This window comes from Carcharhinus amblyrhynchos, chromosome 10, assembly GCF_965287045.1.
Source record: "Carcharhinus amblyrhynchos chromosome 10, sCarAmb.v2.hapA, whole genome shotgun sequence".
Taxonomy (NCBI): domain Eukaryota; kingdom Metazoa; phylum Chordata; class Chondrichthyes; order Carcharhiniformes; family Carcharhinidae; genus Carcharhinus; species Carcharhinus amblyrhynchos.
In genome coordinates, this window is record NC_137333.1 from 107890556 (window position 1) to 107909659 (window position 19104).

The 19104-nt window shown below is 46.7% G+C and overlaps 1 protein-coding gene across 1 annotated transcript in view; it reads right to left on the reverse strand.

Moving 5' to 3' along the window:
* Window positions 1-11145: 11145 nt before the first annotated feature.
* Window positions 11146-19104, reverse strand: part of ilk (integrin-linked kinase) — a 114919-nt gene continuing 106960 nt past the window's right edge. Inside the window, exons 10-13 of the mRNA XM_080197780.1 lie at window positions 18638-18759; window positions 16743-16842; window positions 13748-13878; window positions 11146-12415 (exon numbers count right to left, since the gene is read on the reverse strand). Coding sequence (XP_080053906.1) covers window positions 12266-12415; window positions 13748-13878; window positions 16743-16842; window positions 18638-18759 — 503 coding nt within the window. The 3' untranslated portion in view covers window positions 11146-12265. The remainder of the gene's footprint in view (window positions 12416-13747; window positions 13879-16742; window positions 16843-18637; window positions 18760-19104) is intronic.

Genomic DNA, 19104 nt, shown 5'->3' on the forward strand with positions numbered 1-19104 from the left:
ACGCCAACCCCTCCAAGAAGACCTGGGTCTGTGTGTTTTGAGATAACAGTCCATAAGAGCATAAGAAATAGGAGCAGGAGTAGGCCATCTAGCCCTTCGAGCCTGCCTCGCCATTCAATAAGATCATGGCTGATCTGTCGTGGCTCAGTTCCACTTTCCCGCCCTCTCCCCATAACCCTTAATCCCCTCTCTTATCAAAAACCTATCAACCCGCGTCTTAAATATATTGAGCGAGGCAGCCTCCACCACTTCAACGGGCAGAGAATTCCAGAGATTCACCACCCTTTGAGTGAAGAAGTTCCTCCTCAACTCCATTCTAAACCGCCCCCCCTTTATCTTGAGGCTGTGCCCCCTAGTCCTACTATCCTTTCTGAGCGGGAAGAGTCTCTGCACCTCTATCCTATCCATCCCATTCATCATCTTATACGTCTCAATGAGATCTCCCCTCATTCTTCTAAACTCTAACGAGTACAAGCCTAATCTATTCAGCCTCTCCTCATAGCTCAACCCCCTCAACTCCGCAATCAGCCTAGTAAACCTCCTCTGCACACCCTCCAAGGCTAAAATATCCTTGCGTAAGTATGGCGCCCAAAACTGCACACAGTACTCCAGCTGCGGCCTCACCAGTGCCCTATACAGCTGCAGCAAGACCTCCCTACTTTTATATTCAATCCCCCTCGCGATGAAGGCCAGCATCCCATTAGCCTTCCTGACCTCCTGCTGCACCTGCAGGCTGGGTTTTTGCGACTCATGCACAAGGACCCCGAGGTCCCTCTGCACCGTCGCCTGCTGCAGTTTTTCTCCACGTAAGTAATAGTCCTTCCTACCATTATTCCTACCAAAGTGGGCCACCTCACATTTGCCAACATTAAATTCCATTTGCCATTTCCTGGCCCATTCGCCCAGCCTATCTAGATCCTTCTGTAGACTCTCCCCACCCTCCGCACAATTTGCCTTTCCACCAATTTTGGTGTCATCAGCAAATTTCGACACCCTCGGTTCCCTCCTCCAGATCATCTATATAAATGGTAAATAGCTGAGGCCCCAGCACCGGTCCCTGGGGCACTCCACTAGTCACCATCCGCCAATCCGAATAGCACCCATTGACCCCCACTCTCTGCCTCCTATTTGACAGCCAATCCTCTATCCACGCTAACACCCTACCCCCAACTCCATGCCCCCTGACCTTCTGTAATAACCTCTTGTGAGGTACCTTGTCAAACGCAATGCTGGTCCAAAGTCCAATGCTGGTAGTGTTAAAGGGAGCTGCAGCGTGGAACTTCACCATTGGTTCTTTCCGGGGTTCAACTGGGGATGTGTGGAATATCCCAGTCTGCCACACACAAATACATCTGGGAAGTCACTAATGCCTTGTTAGGAAGAACAAACAATTCTGTAAAATTCAATTGCTGACCCTAATTCCCAGACAATCAGAACTGGTCCCTCCACGCTGACGCTATAGTTAAGAAAGCTCTCTACTTAGCAGGTGAAGGAAATTTGGCATGACGACTACAACCCTCATCAACTTTTACAGAACACCATAGAAAGTATTCTTTATGCTTGAATCACAGCTTCGTATGGCTCCTGCTCTACCCAAGACCACAAAAAAAAACAAAGTGTAGCCCAGTCCATCACACAAAGTAGCCTCCCATCCATTTATTCCGTCTACACTTCCTGCTGCCTCGGGAAAAAACTCTTTTTCACCTTTTTCCATTAGGAAAAAGATACAAAAGTCTGAGAACATGTACCAATTGATTCAAGAACAGCTTCTTCCCTCGTCAGAGTTTTGAATTGATCTGCCATATATTAAGCTGATCTTTCTCTACACCCTACCTGTGACTGCAACACTACATTCTGCACCCTCCTTTCCAGGCATCATGTGGCACAGTGGTTAGCACTGCTGCCTCACAGCACCAGGCACCAGTGTTCGATTCCCAGGTTGGGTCACTGTCCATGCAGAGTCTGCACATTCTCCCCATAGAACCATAGAACACTACAGCTCAGAAACAGGCCTTTTGGCCCTTCTTGTCTGTGCCAAACCATTTTTCTGCCTAGTCCCACTGACCTGCACCTGGACCATATCCCTCCACACCCCTCTCATCCACGAACCTGTCCAAGTTTGTATTAAATGTTAAAAGTGACCCCACATTCACCCCTTCATCTGGCAGCTCATTCCACACTCCCACCACTCTCTGTGTGAAGAAGCCCCCCCTCTTATTCCTTTTAAACTTTTCCCCCTTAACCCATGTCTTCTAGTTTTTTTCTCCCCTAGCCTCAGTGGGAAAAACCTGCTTGCATTCACTCTATCTATACCCATCAAAATCTCATACACCGCTATCAAATCTCCCCTCATTCTTCTGCGCTTCAGGGAATAAAGTCCTAACCTATTCAACCTTTCTCTGTTACTCAGTTTCTCAAGTCCCGACAACATCCTTGTAAACCTTCTCTATACTCTTTCAACCTTATTAGTATCCTTCCTGTAATTAGGTGACCAAAACTGCACAGAATAAATTCAGCCTCACCAATGTCTTATACAACCTCATCATAACATTCCAACTCCTACACTCAATATTTTGATATATAAAGGTCAATGTTCCAAAAGCACTCTGTATGACCCTTTCGACCTGTGGCGCCACTTTTAGGGAATTCTGTATCTGTATTCCCAGATCCCTCTGTTCTACTCTTCAGTGTCCTACCATTTACCTTAAATGTTCTACCTTGGTTTGTCCTTCCAAAGTGCAATACCTCACACTTGTCTGCATTAAATTCCATCTGCCATTTTTCAGCCCATTTTTCTAGCTGGTCCAAATCCCTCTGCAAGCTTTGAAAACCTTCCTCACTGTCCACTACACCTCCAATCTTTGTATCATCAGCAAATTTGCTGATCCAGTTTACCACATTATCATCCAGATCATTGATATAGATGACAAACAACAATGGACCCAGCACTGATCCCTGTGGCACTCCACTAGTCACAGGCCTCCACTCAGAGAAGCAATCCTCCATAACCACTCTCTGGCTTCTTCCATTGATGTGGGTATGCTGGCATTGGACTGGCGTAAACACAGTAAAAAGTCTGACAACGCCAGGTTTTAGTCCAACCGATTTATTTGATAATAGACTCACAAGCTTTCGGGTTAGTCCCTTCGTCAGACAGAGCATATAAAGCACAGACAGTTTAGAGATTACTGATTAGAATGCGAAACAGTGACCACAATACCACACAACCCTGCCACAGCAACCTCTGCAAGACATGCCGGATCATCGACACGGATACCATCATCTCATGTGAGAATACCATCCACCAGGTACATGGTAAATACTCTTGCAACTCATCCAACATTGTCTACCTGATACGTTGCAGGAAAGGATGTCCCGAAGCATGGTACATTGGGGAGACCATGCAGACGCTACGACAACGGATGAATGAACATCGCTCGACAATCACCAGGCAAGACTGTTCCCTTCCTGTTGGCGAACACTTCAGTGGTCACAGGCATTCAGCCTCTGACCTTCGGGTAAGCATTCTCCAAGGCGGCCTTCACGACACACGACAGCGCAGAGTCGCTGAACAGAGACTGATAGCCAAGTTCCGCACACATGAGGACGGTCTCAACAGGGATCTTGGGTTCATGTCGCACTATCTGTAACCCCCGTGACTTGCCTGGGTTTGCAAAACCTCACTTACTGTACTGTCTGGAGACAATACACATCTCTGTAACCTGTGATCAGTGCTCCTTCCACTCACATTGTCAGCCACTTCAGGTCTTGAACAGCAGGTTAGGTGTAAAGATTCACATTCTAATCAGTAATCTGTAAACTGTCTGTGCTTTATATGCTCTGTCTGAGGCCAGAACTCTCCATTCACCTGATGAAGGGACTAACCCCGAAAGCTTGTGAGTCTATTATCAAATAAATCGGTTGGACTAAAACCTGGTGTTGTCAGACTTTTTACTGTGTTTCTTCCATTGAGCCAAAGTCTAATCCAATTTACTACCTCTCCATGTATACCTAGCGACTGAACCTTCCTAACTAACCTCCCATGTGGGACCTTGTCAAAGGCCTTACTGAAATCCATTTAGACTATATCCACTGCCTTCCCTTCATCCACTTTCCTGGTAACCTCCTTGAAAAACTCCAATAGATTGGTTAGACATGACCTACCACACACAAAGCCATGTTGACTCTCCTTAATAAGTCTCTGTCCATCCAATATGCTTACATTAACACTGCAACAAAGTTACTGTGAAAATCCTCTATTTGTCGCACTCCAATGCCTGTAAGGGTACACTGAAGGAGAATTTAGCATGGTCAATCCACCTTACCTGCACATTTTAAATACATCTGCCAGGGTCGCTGCAATTTCAACAATAGTCTCCTTCAAGGTTCAAGAGAATACCCTCTGCAGTCCTTGATTTGCCTCAAGGCACCAAGCACCTCCTCCCCTTGAATCAGTATAGGTTCCATGACCTCCCTACTTGTTTGCCTTATTTCCGTAGACTCCATGCCAGTTTCCTTAGTAAATACGGATGCAAAAAACCCATTTAATATCTCCCCCATTTCTTTTGGTTCCATATGTAGCCGTCTCTGATCTTCAATAGGACCAATTTCATCCCTTTAATTGGTTTGCTCTTAATATACTGCAGAAGCTCTTAGGATTATCCTTCACTTTGACTGCCAAAGCCCTCCTGATTTCCTTCTTAAGTAATTTCTTGAGTAATTTCCCTGTGTCTGCATGGGTTTCCTCTGGGTGCTCCAGTTTCCTCCCACAATCTAAAACATGTGCTTGTCAGGTGCATTGGCCATACTAAATTCTCCCTCCATATAGCCTAATGGGTGCTGAAGTGTGGTGACTAGGGAATTTTCACAGTAACTTCATTGCAGTGTCAATGTATGCCTATTTGTGACAAATAAATACTTTCCTTCTCCCCTACATACTCTATGAATGATATGTTTGTCTGTGTTAAATTCTCTCCAGAGATAGACAAAAGGTGGGTAACAATAGGCCGGTTAGCTTAAATTCTGTAGTGGGGAAAATGCTTGAATCCATCACCAAGGAAGAAATAGTGAGACATCTGGATAGAAATTGTTCCATTGGGAAGACACAGCATGGGTTCATGAAGAGCAGGTCATGTTTGGAGGGCTGAAGGGCCTGTTCTTGCACTTTAATTTTCTTTGTTCTTTGTTCTACTAATTTTCTGGAATTCTTTGAGGACATTACGAGCACGGTGGACAATGGGGAACCTGTGGATGTGGTGTATCTGGATTTTCAGAAGACATTGGACAAGGTGCCATACAAAAGGCTGCTGCATAAGATAAAGATGCACAAAGTTACAGATAATATATTAGCATTGATAGAGGATTGGTTAACTAATGGATAACAAAGAGTGGGGGTAAATGGGTGTTTCTCTGGTTGGTGATCAGTGACTAGCGGTGTGCCTCAGGGATCAGTATTGGGACCACAATTGTTTACTATTTACACAGATGATTTGGAGTTGGGGACCAAGCGTAGCGTGTCAAAATTCACGAATGACACTAAGATGAGTGGCAGGATGCTGAAAGTCCTACAAAGGGATATAGATAATCTAAGTGAGTGGGCGAGGGTCTGGCAGATGGAGTACAATGTTGGTAAATGTGAGATCATCCATTTTGGAAGGAATCACAGCAAAATGGACTATTATTTAAATGGTAAAAAATTGCAGCATGCTGCTGTGCAGAGGGACCTGGGTGTCCTTGTGCAGGAATCTCAAGGAGTTGGTTTGCAGGTACAGCAGGTAATTAAGAAGGCAAATGGAATTTTGTCCTTCATTACTGGAGGGATGGAGTTTAAAAACAGCGAGGTTATGTTGCAGCTGTATAAGGTGCTGGTGAGGCCACACCTGGAGTACTGTGTACAGTTTTGGTCTCCTTACTTGAGAAAGGATATACTGGCACTGGAGGGGGTGCAGAGGCGATTCACTAGGTTGATTCCAGAGTTGAGAGGGTTGGTTTATGAGGAGAGACTGTACTATACTCATTGGAATTTAGAAGAATGAAGGAGGATTTTATAGAAACTTATAACATCATGAAGGGAACAGATAAGATAGAAGCAGGGAAGTTGTTTCCACTGGTGGGTAAAACGAGAACTAGGGGGCATGACCTCAAAATAAGGGGGAGCAGATTTAGGACTGAGTTGAGGAGGAACTTCTTCACACAAAGGGTTGTGAATCTGTGGAATTCCCTGCCCAGTGAAGCAGTTGAGGCTCCCTCATTGAATGTTTTTAAGGCAAAGATCGAAAAATATTTGAACAGTAAAGGAATTAAGGGTTATGGTGAGTGGGTGGGTAAGTGGAGCTGAGTCCACAAAAAGATCAGCCTACTCCCGCTCCTAGTTCTTATGTTCTTATGACATGCAAGAAACAATACTTTTCACTGTATCCCAATACATGTTACAATAATAAATCAAATTTGCACCAATCACAAGATTCTCTGAGTGCAAAGGGCACGTGAAAGTTAAAAAAAAGTTTTTTTATAGTTTATTTATTAGCAGAACAAGTAGCCTTACATTAATTTTGCAATGAAATCACTGTGAAAATCCTTTAGTTGCCACACTCCAACGCCTGTAAGGGTACATTGAAGCATGGCCAATCCACCTAACCTGCACATCTTTGGACTGTGGGAGGAAACCGAAGCACCCAGAGGAAACCCGGGCAGAATGTGCAAAGTCCATCACGCAAACCAGCCTCCGATCCATTGACTCAGTCTAAAATTTCCTGCTGCCCCAGCAAAGCAGCCAGCATAATTAAGGATCCCACGCATCCTGGACATTCTCTCTTCCACCTTCTTTCATCAGGGAAAAAGATACAAAAGTTTGAGGTCATGTACCAACCAACTCAAGGATAGTTTCTTCCCTGCTGCTGTCAGATTCTTGAATGGACTTACCTTGCATTAAGCTGATCTTTCTCTGCACCCTAGCCATGACTGTAATGCTACACTCTGCACTCTCTTGTTTCTTTCTCTATGAACAGTATCATTTGTCTGTATAGAATGCAAGAAACAATACTTAATAAGAACATAAGAAATAGGAGCAGGAGTAGGCCATCCAGCCCTTTGAGCCTGCCCCGCCATTCAATAAGATCATGGCTGATCTGTCGTGGCTCAGTTCCACATTCCCGCCCTCTCCCCGTAACCCTTAATCCCCTCGCTTATCAGAAACCCATCAACCCGCTTCTTAAAAATATTTAGCGAGGCAGCCTCCACCACCTCAACGGGCAGAGAATTCCAGAGATTCACCACCCTTTGAGTGAAGAAGTTCCTCCTCAACTCCGTTCTAAACCGCCCCCCCTTTATCTTGAGGCTGTGCCCTCTAGTCCTACTGTCCTTTCTGAGTGGGAAGAGTCTCTCCACCTCTATCTTATCCATCCCATTCATCATCTTATACGTCTCAATGAGATCTCCCCTCATTCTTCTAAACTCTAACGAGTACAAGCCTAGTTCATTCAGCCTCTCCTCATAGCTCAACCCCCTCAACTCCGGTATCAGCCTAGTAAACCTCCTCTGCACTCCCTCCAAGGCCAAAATATCCTTGTGCAAGTGCGGCGACCAAAACTGCACACAGTACTCCAGCTGCGGCCTCACCAGTGCCCTATACAGCTGCAGCAAGACCTTCCTACTTTTATATTCAATCCCCCTCGCTATGAAGGCCAGCATCCCATTCGCCTTCCTGACCACCTGCTGCACCTGCAGGCTGGGTTTTTGCGACTCATGCACAAGGACCCCGAGGTCCCTCTGCACCGTCGCCTGCTGCAGTTTTTTGCCACGTAAGTAATAATCCTTCCTACCATTATTCCTACTAAAGTGGACCACCTCGCACTTGCCAACATTAAATTCCATTTGCCATTTCCTGGCCCATTCGCCCAGCCTATCTAGATCCTTCTGCAAATTCAATCATTGTTCCGTGCACACATCCTCAAATGCCCCATGAATCAAAACCTCTTCGTCCCACACTCACTGAGCCACATGTTCAGTTGTGTGCTCTGTTTATCTCTATGCTAATTGGTTAAGCAGAGTGAGGTTGTGCAGTGTACTTCTCATTGTATGTTAATACATGTGACAATAATAAATCAAAATCAAGCTGGGAATCGAACCCTGTGCTAACCACTGTGCCACTCTGAGATCAATCTGTGAGATTCATTAACAAGAAAAGGATTCATTCTCTGATCACAGATAACAAACTTTAAGCTATCCAGGTCACTCTGTTAATTCCCAGATCCTAAACAACTCCAAGGTGTCGAAAATCTTTGCTCCCTGTCATTTGCAGGGATGGTTCTTTGGTGACAAGGGATACCTACAGAAGACTGGCTAATGACACCAGTGCAGAACTCACAAAGTGCCGCTGAGGAAAGGTACAATGCTGCTTATCCCTCACTGAGGGCAACAAAGCAGACCCACTGGTCTACTAAAGAGGTTCCAATGGTTACACTATTCTGATGGAGGACAGCATTACTCAGCAGGAAGAACGTCTAGGATCATTATGGCCTGCTGTACACTGCACAACCTCGCTCTGCTTAACCAATTAGCATAGAGATAAACAGAGTACAGAACTGAACATGTGGCTCAGTGAGTGTGGGACGAAGAGGTTTTGATTCATGGGGCATTTGAGGATGTGTGCACGGAACAATGATTGAATTTGCAGAAGCTGATTGTATTAGACACTTGCAGTGATATGATATAGTGCCTGGAAAACAATACCTCCTGCTATGTGAATACCACTCTGATTGATGATATCTAAGCTGTAGCTAATAAAATTACGTGCATGCATTAGCAGAACCTGTAGGTATTGTGCTAAAACCACGAGTCAGTGTCAGTCTCTCCTTGGTGCTGTGGGCTCTGTTTGCCTACTTCATTGTAAAAGGAAGACTGACCTGACGTCGTAATATTTGATCAATAAATGCTGTGGATGCACATCTGGAGTTGAATCGATGTATGTCGATCCGAGTCTGACGAGGCGCGCTGAATTGTAAATTGTCACATTGGCATCAGTACTCAGGGGACTGAGCTACACAACTGGCTGGGCTCCTACTGAATCAGCTGGGACCAATCTCCTGGCCAATTATATAATGAGGGCTGACATCAGGGTTTGGACTGGACTGGGAATGGGAGTAGGAGTGGGAGTGGGAGGGAGTGGAGTGGAGTGGGAGGTGGGAGGGAGTGGAGTGGAGTGGAGTGGGGTGGGAGGTGGGAGGGAGTGGAGTGGGAGGTGGGAGGGAGTGGAGTGGGAGGGAAGGGAGTGGTGGGAGGGGTGTTGGGGGGGAGTTGGGGGTTGGATGAGGGTGAGGGGGGGGAGTTGGGGGTTGGATGAGGGTGAGGGGGGGAGTTGGGGGTTGGATGAGGGTGAGGGGGGGGAGTTGGGGGTTGGATGAGGGTGAGGGGGGGAGTTGGGGGTTGGATGAGGGTGGGGGGGGAGTTGGGGGTTGGATGAGGGTGAGGGGGGGAGTTGGGGGTTGGATGAGGGTGAGGGGGGGAGTTGGGGGTTGGATGAGGGTGAGGGGGGGAGTTGGGGGTTGGATGAGGGTGAGGGGGGGAGTTGGGGGTTGGATGAGGGTGAGGGGGGGAGTTGGGGGTTGGATGAGGGTGAGGGGGGGAGTTGGGGGTTGGATGAGGGTGAGGGGGGGGAGTTGGGGGTTGGATGAGGGTGAGGGGGGGAGTTGGGGGTTGGATGAGGGTGAGGGGGGGAGTTGGGGGTTGGATGAGGGTGAGGGGGGGAGTTGGGGGTTGGATGAGGGTGAGGGGGGGAGTTGGATGAGGGTGAGGGGGGGAGTTGGATGAGGGTGAGGGGGGGAGTTGGGGGTTGGATGAGGGTGAGGGGGGGAGTTGGGGGTTGGATGAGGGTGAGGGGGGGAGTTGGGGGTTGGATGAGGGTGAGGGGAGGGGAGTTGGGGGTTGGATGAGGGTGAGGGGGGGAGTTGGATGAGGGTGAGGGGAGGGGAGTTGGGGGTTGGATGAGGGTGAGGAGGGGGGGGGAGTTGGTGGTATGAGTGAAGGGGGAATATGAAGTCCAAAGAGAAAGATGGGGGTATGGGAACAGTTTAGTGATCCAGGTGAAGAGAAGCAGAGTGGGGCAGGAAGCAAGAGTTCAATTAAAAATGTACATCAGTGAATAATGTCAGTGCACAGAATGGACATTTAGAAAATTAAATTTCTCTATCTAAATGCACAAAACATCTGCAACAAGTAAAATGAACTTGTGGTACAGAGGTAAATGATTTAGATTTAATCATCATTACAGAGTCATAGTTACAAACTGAGTAAGACTGGGAATAAATAAATATTCCCGGGTACATAATATTTCAGAGAGACAGAATGGCATCGAATCAGAGGACGGCAGGGAGACGTCACAGAGGAATTCTGGAAGATGTCGGCGCAGTCACTGTGATTAGACAGCAGATCTCGGCCAGACACACACAGTGATCAATATGAGGAAGAGCATTGAATCAGAGGGGGGCAGGGAGACACCCTACATCTCCCCGAGATCTCTGCACTTCTCCAATTCTGGTCTGTGGTCCATCATGGATCACTCCAACACTGGCAGCCTTAACTCTGGAATTCCCTCCCAACAACTCCCACCTACCTCTTTGATCCGACCTTTCCTCAAACCTCAAGTGAATTGGTGCCAAATTTGGTCTGATAACGCTCCTGTGAAATGCCTTCAAGTTTATTACTTTAAAGGCACTATATAAATGCAATGAATTGTTGAGACAGGAGATCATGGATTCAAGAATACACTTCAGGACTGAACACAGAATCTCGGTGAGTGATGGCAGGGGGTGGGGTTGTCAGTGGTACTGTTTTGGGGGGTAGTTTAGCTTGGTTGGATGGCTGGTTAGTGATGCAGAGCAACTCCAACAGCGTGGGTTCAATTCCCACACCAGCTGAGGTTACCCATAAAAGCCCCGCTTTCTTGACCTTGTCCCTCAGGTTAAATCACCACCGGTCACAGCCTATGGTCTTTTGCGGGCTACGGTGACTTTAGTTTTTGGAAACGGTTAGGTGGATGTAAAAAATGCCAGGAAATGGTTAGAAGGCCAGCAGATTACTTTGCAAGTGATTGTCTTGGAGAGTGTCAAATTCCAGATATCTGACAATGAGATGTACAAACACATGCTGTAACTTGGAAATCCATCCCTCTTTAATGAAAAGTCCATAAAGTTACATTTTCAGTTAAACAGCAATATATGTAAGAATAAATCAGAAAAACAAGTGTTATATAAATTACATCAATGGTTAGCATTTCCATTTGAGCAATGTTAATGCTGCCTGGCCCAAGGACTCAACACTAATATGTTCAGGATCCAGTAGGTGGCAACACTGGGTAGACGAGTTAGTGAAGATTGACCATTGCACGGGTCACAGCTCGGGGAAAGGGAGGCAGAAACAAGGTCTTCGCATCTCCCACACACAGACCAGTGAGAGAACAGGACATAAACAGTAAGGGCCTGGGCCTGGGATTGCTCAGAGAAACACAGTGGCTACGAAACATTGGGAAAGTCTCCCAGTCTAACCCTGATTAGACTAAGTTTCTAATTGCCAAAGGTTCCCCTCTGACAGGGACAGGCTGGTCAGACACTGACCTTCTGGACACTATGGTAAACTTTAGTCCCAGGTGGGAGTGAGGGGAGGGGGTGATTGGAAGAGAACAGGTTTGATAATGCTTTTACAGGGTAGAATTGCAATCAGATCCAGGTTAGGAGAGTGCAGTGAATAATAAAGCAGATGTTTGGCGGTGATTATTTACGAATAATGACAACAGTAACTACAGCAGTCCCATCCTGGAGAGTCACAGACAGAGCCAGACAGTGACCCTGTACCTGTCCCACCAACAGACAGTGTACCATTCCAAGGATTAGCACCGGCAGTGATCTGGAGCAGGAACCCTGGCTGATTTGCCCTCTCTAATCCAGGGATCAGCTGACGGGATTCCACTCAATTTGATTTTAAGTCATCCCTATGATCAGATTGGATGGTAATGAAGGCCTTGTACCCCCAGGGATTAACAGAGTTCTCTCAGTATAAAATAGGCAGAGAAAAGGCTGCAACAGACACACTCACTGTAAACAAATGGAGATAGTAACAGGTTTCTGAAACTGCGAGCTCTCCAGTCAGAGTCCTGGGGCAGTGAGAGTCTTCATGGTGGGATAGTCCTGCAGAGGCTGCGTGCGGTTACTGGAAGCTGTAAGGCTGACAGGTTGGGAGTAAAGGGAACAAAATCCTTCCACCCGCTCTTTATCTACTTGTCTTGCATCTTCTCCATTATAGGCACAATCATGTCGAACTTTGGTCTTTTTGCTGGATCCTCGTTCATGCAGATCTTCATCAGTTTACAGATATGGGGGGAGATTCCAGGGGGGATTGTAGGCCGCAGACCTTCCAGAGACACCTGCAAAATCCGACCCAACAGGTTAAACACTTCAAATATTCTTCAATTAGTATAACTGCACATCTGAAAAAAAACACTTAAGGCAACACAGGACTTCCTGCAACCTAGGCCTTCTGACACTTCAGTACTGACCCTCTGACAGTGCGGCACTCCCTCAGCACTGACCCTCTGACAGTGCGGCACTCCCTCAGCACTGACCCTCTGACAGTGCGGCACTCCCTCAGCACTGACCCTCTGACAGTGCGGCACTCCCTCAGCACTGACCCTCTGACAGTGCGGCGCTCCCTCAGCACTGACCCTCTGACAGTGCGGCGCTCCCTCAGCACTGACCCTCTGACAGTGCGGCGCTCCCTCAGCACTGACCCTCTGACAGTGCGGCGCTCCCTCAGCACTGACCCTCTGACAGTGCGGCACTCCCTCAGCACTGACCCTCTGACAGTGCGGCACTCCCTCAGCACTGACCCTCTGACAGTGCGGCACTCCCTCAGCACTGACCCTCTGACAGTGCGGCGCTCCCTCAGCACTGACCCTCTGACAGTGCGGCGCTCCCTCAGCACTGACCCTCTGACAGTGCGGCGCTCCCTCAGCACTGACCCTCTGACAGTGCGGCGCTCCCTCAGCACTGACCCTCTGACAGTGCGGCACTCCCTCAGCACTGACCCTCTGACAGTGCGGCACTCCCTCAGCACTGACCCTCTGACAGTGCGGCACTCCCTCAGCACTGACCCTCTGACAGTGCGGCACTCCCTCAGCACTGACCCTCTGACAGTGCGGCGCTCCCTCAGCACTGACCCTCTGACAGTGCGGCACTCCCTCAGCACTGACCCTCTGACAGTGCGGCACTCCCTCAGCACTGACCCTCTGACAGAGTACCATGAGCTTGTCAGTCTGGATTTTGATTCTGAGTTTGGGAAAGTGGACTTGATCCCACAAAACGGTTCAGAGATTTCAACTTACCCACTGGACCATGCCTGGCAACATTATTTTCACACCTCCATCAGATCAATCATTCAAACTCGTAAATTCAAAACAATAAAAACCAAATTTCAACAACCTGTCTTCATAATTTAAATGATGTGGGTATGCCGGCGTTGGACTGGGGTAAACACAGTAAATAGTCTGACAACACCAGGTTTCAGTCCAACCGATTTATTTGATAGTAAACGCACTAAGCTTTCGGGTTAGCCCCTTCGTCAGGTGAAATTTAACCCATTGATTCCTGCAGAACCCCTGACAGACCCACGTAACACCTCACTGTCCATGTGGTCAAAGGATGGGAGTCGGGACTTTTTTCTTTTGGGAGCTGCCCAGTCAGGAGGTGAATCAACTCACCTTCATTCCAATCTCCATGTTGGAGAGATCTGCAAAGGGAACCTCCCTGGTCACCAGCTCCCACAGGAGAATAGCAAAGCTCCACATGTCCGCAGACCTCCTGTTAATCTCTTCCGGCTTTTTCTGAAGTGCTGTGTTCAAAAAGGGAAACGATCAGAACACACTGGATTATAATAATATTAAACTGAGCACCAACTAACTACAGTGAACGTTTCAGTCTGTGACAGAATGCAGTCAGATCATAAGGTTATAATCGGCCTACTTTCATGTTCATATTAGCAGGTCAGAGAGAGAGGTGATGAGAGTTTAACTGAATGCTCCAGTATTAATTCACCATGAGGTGGAATAGGGAAATAGACCAGATGAACTTGTGGCTGGAGAGATGGTGTAGGAGGGAGGGATTCCTGGGAAATGAGACATGTACAAGTTGGACGGGTTGCACGCCAGCTGGATTGGAGCAATATCCTGACAGGGGTTTTTGTGAGTTTCATTGGGGGGGGCTTTAAACTCGAGTGGCAGGGGGATGGGAGACACAGGAGAGGAAAACAGAGATGAAAGACAGAAGAGTAGAAAGCAAAAGTGGAAGGCAGAGGGAATGAGGGCCAGCAGCAAATAGGGCCATCGTATGAAAAACCATGTATAAAAATGTTAAAAAGACAAGTTTAAAATGAATGGAGCAGTTGCAATAAAGTCAGGGAGATGAATTAACAGCACAGATAGTTGTAAATGTTTTGTCTGTTTAGTGCACAAGTTACAATACTTTTCACTTTATACCAATACATGTGACAATAATAAATCAAATACAATGTGATTGCTATTACGGAGACCTGGCTGCAGGGTAACCAAGGCTGGAAACTGAATAACCAAGAGCAGAAGGTGAAGGAGGTGGGGTGGTGTTGGTCAAGCAATAGCGAGAGAGGATATTGGCTCAGAAAATCTAGATACAGAGTCAGTCTGGGTGGAACGAAGAGGCAGTAAAGAGCAGAGAACATTAGCTGAAGTTGTCTATAGGCCTCCAAACAGTATGGTAAGGTAGAGGATGAAATTAAGCAGGAAATTTGGGATGCGTGTAACAAGGATGCTGCAGTAATCATGGGCGACTAATCTCCATATAGATCAGGCAAACCAAATTAGCAACAATATTGTGGTGATGAATTTTATAGACCAATATGTTGAGAATCAACTAGGGAACTTGCTGTCCAAGGTTTGGTATTGTGCAATGAGGAGATAATGAATAATCTTGTTGTGCAGAGTCCTTTAGGGAACAGCGACTGGAACATGATAGAATTTCTCATCAGGATGAAAAGGGAGGAAGTCTAATCTGAAATTAGGGTCTCAAATCCAAACAAAAGAAAGTACAAAGACATGAGGCAGGAATTGGCTAAGACAGATTGGGAAACATCATCAAAAGCCATGATGGCGAATAGGCAGTGGCTAATATTTAAGTAATAAATTTTTACATTGCAACAGTTATACATTCCTCTCTGTCATAAAAACACAAGAAACATGGCCCAACCATGAAAACAAAAAGAAATTAAAGATAGTATTAGATTCAAAAAAAATGAGAGAAAAAGTAGCAAATTTGAGGATTGAGAAGTTCAGAATTCAGCAAAGGAGAACAAAGAGATTATGAGGGTAAAGTTGCAAGTGTTATAAAAGTAAACTGTAAAAGCTTCTATAAATATAGGAAAGGAGAGATTAGTGAAGACAAATGTAGGTTCCTTACAGTCTGAAACAGGAGGATTTACATGAGTCGCAAAAACCCAGCTTGCAGGTGCAGCAGGTGGTCAGGAAGGCGAATCGGATGCTGGCCTTCATAGCGAGGGGGATTGAATATAAAAGTAGGGAGGTCTTGCTGCAGCTGTATAGGGCATTGGTGAGGCCGCAGCTGGAGTACTGTGTGCAGTTTTGGGCACCGCACCTGCGCAAAGATATTTTGGCCTTGGAGGGAGTGCAGAGGAGGTTTACTAGGCTGATACCGGAGTTGAGGGGGTTGAGCTATGAGGAGAGGCTGAATAAACTAGGCTTGTACTCGTTAGAGTTTAGAAGAATGAGGGGAGATCTCATTGAGACGTATAAGATGATGAATGGGATGGATAGGATAGAGGTGGAAAGACTCTTCCCGCTCAAAAAAGACAGTAGGACTAGGGGGCACAGCCTCAAGATAAAAAGGGGGGCGGTTTAGAACGGAGTTGAGGAGGAACTTCTTCACTCAAAGGGTGGTGAATCTCTGGAATTCTCTGCCCGTTGAAGTGGGTGGAGGCTGCCTCACTAAATATTTTTAAGACGCGGGTTGATGGGTTTTTGATAGGAGAGGGGATTAAGGGTTATGGGGAGAGGGCGGGAAAGTGGAACTGAGCAGCGACAGATCAGCCATGATCTTACTGAATGGTGGGGCAGGCTCGAAGGGCTGGATGGCCTACTCCTGCTCCTATTTCTTATGTTCTTATAATAGAGAACAGGAAATGACAGAGCAATTAAACAATTAGTTTAGTTCTGTCCTCATGGGGGAAGACACAAATAACTTCCCAAAAACTCCAGGGAACCAAATGTCTACTGAGGAAGAGGGACTGATGGAAATTAGTATTACTAGAAAAATAGAGCTGGATAAAGGAATGGGACTGAAAGCTGATAATCAACATCTCAAAGCACTGAAGAAGGTGGCCATGGAAATATTGCACACATTGGTTGTTATTTTTCAAAATTCTGTAGATTCTGGAACAGTGCCAGCAGATTGGAGGGTGACAACTGTAATCCCACTATTTAAAAAAGGCACAATAAGAAATTTCACAACACCAGGTTAAAGTCCAACAGGTTTATTTGGTAGCATGAGCTTTCAGAGCGCTGCCCCTTCATCAGGTGAATGATTTTAAAAAGGAGTGAGGGAGAAAACAGGGAATTACAGACCGCTTAGTCTAACATCAGAGTACCCAAAGTGCATAGTGCAGTCTATGGTTCAATGAACAGTAATAAAGATACAAGTGGATTAGTTTACCTTCTGGGGCGACCCAGGCTGGAGCATACATTCGCCCTGGGCACTGGAAGGAAAACTTAACATCGGCCATGCTGATTCGAGCTGTCATGTCCTCATCAATCTGTTTATCAGAAAACAGGAAGTGATAAACGGGGCTGAGTTGAGATGTAACGGGAGAAAAGGTTCCTGTTCATGTTTCAGAATCAATGAGAGATTGATCCAGCAACAGGAGGCAACCAATCAGCCTGTTATAGACTGTGTTTCATCATTAAATGAGATCACCACGATTGCCCCCATTTCTCTTCAAACATCTGGCTAACAAAGATCTCTCAATCTCAGATACAAAACTAACAGTTGGAATTAGAATTTAGCACAAAGGAGGAGACCATTTGTCCCCTTGTGTCTGGGCTGCCTCTCTGAAAGATCAACTCACCCAGTACCACTTAGCAACCCTCTCCTCTCATCCAGCAAGGTTTCTCTCCTCAGAAAATTACCAATTCTCTTTGTAACTCACAATTCCATCTGCCTCGACCACATTCCCAGACTGGTTCCCAGATCCTAAACACGTATTGGTATCTGCAAAAGATCTTTCTCATGATGTTCCCTGTTTTTCAACCCTTCCACCAATGAGAGGGGTTTTTTCCTATCTACTCTGTCCAGTCCCCTGATGATTTTGAGCAAATGTTTCTGTGCGATAAGTTTGATGTTTTTTTTCTTCATTTGTGAGACATGGTGTCACTGGCTGGCCAGGATTTATAACCCATCCCTAGTTGTAACTGAGTGCCTCACTCAGCCATTTCAGAGGGCAGTTGCGAGTCAACCACATTGCTATGGCTCTGGAGTCACATGTTGGCCAGACTAGGTAAGGACAGCAGACTTCCTTCCCTAAAGTGACATTAGTAATCTGGATAGATTTTTCCAACAATAGACAATGAATTGATTTAATTCCAGATTTTATTTATTGAATTCAAATTCCACCATCTGCCACGGCAGGATTTGAACCTGGGTCCCCAGAACGTTAGCCGAATGTGGATTAATAGTCTAGCAATAAAACACCAGACTTTTACCTTCCCTTAAATTCTTGGTAAATATTCTCTTAACCTTATCCTCGAAGGAGCATCATCCCAGCTTCTCTATTCTATCCACAGATTTTTACTCTCTTGTGGTGTAACCTGCTTGCCTGGTCTAAATCCTATTTCCCCAGAGCTGGTCCCAATGAGCTATGTCCATAGCCATGAACTTTACTGCTCCATCCTTCTCTATTTCCCCTCACTGACACTGGATGGGGAGTAATACTACCTTTCAGATGCTGCTTGCTAGTTTCCTTCCTGGCTCCCTAAACTCTGCCTGCACATCCCACTTTCCAGCAATGTTGTTGGTGCTGATGTACACGACAAGCTCTCGCTGTTCACCCTCCTCTCTCTAAATGCTCTGCGGTCGCACAATGTCATCCTTGACCCTGCCACCAAGAAGGTAACACAGCATCCTGGAGTCATACCACAGAAAGGTCCATCCATTCCCCTAACTATCCAATCTCCTTGCAAGATGTTTTCTCACTCTTCCTTCCCACAAACTGCATTGTCTGGATAGACGATCACAGCTCTGGACTTTCCAAACTGGTCAGGCATCAGCTGCCGTTTGAAGAGCGTTCTACACTCTGACCCCGCTTAATGTACAAACGCGTATCTCACTTTTATTCCTGAAAGATCTGGCTGTAATTTTTAAACATTTTTTACTGGTCCATAAACACACGTATTTCCCTGGTAATCTCCCAACCTACAAAATTATTTAAAATGACAAGACTGATATTTTGCATTCCTCATTACGATTGTTGTTTAATATTTCAGCCCATACAAACCCGATCACCATGCCACCACCACGCACAGTTTGAGTGAATCAAGATGCAGACAGCTCACCATGATGCTCTTGCTATTGACGTAATGTCTTGGGATGAGGGGTTCCAGGGTGTGCAGAAAAGCCAATCCCCGGGCAATGTCCAAGGCAAACTTCACCGCTTGGGTCTGGTCCACCACAAAATCTGAAAACGACAGAGCAAAAGTGAAGGAGAGAGATCTGAGGGAGTGCCGCACTGTCAGAGGGTCAGTGCTGAGGGAGTGCCGCACTGTCAGAGGGTCAGTGCTGAGGGAGCGCCGCACTGTCAGAGGGTCAGTGCTGAGGGAGCGCCGCACTGTCAGAGGGTCAGTGCTGAGGGAGTGCCGCACTGTCAGGGGGTCAGTGCTGAGGGAGTGCCGCACTGTCAGAGGGTCAGTGCTGAGGGAGTGCCGCACTGTCAGAGGGTCAGTGCTGAGGGAGTGCCGCACTGTCAGAGGGTCAGTGCTGAGGGAGTGCCGCACTGTCAGAGGGTCAGTGCTGAGGGAGCGCC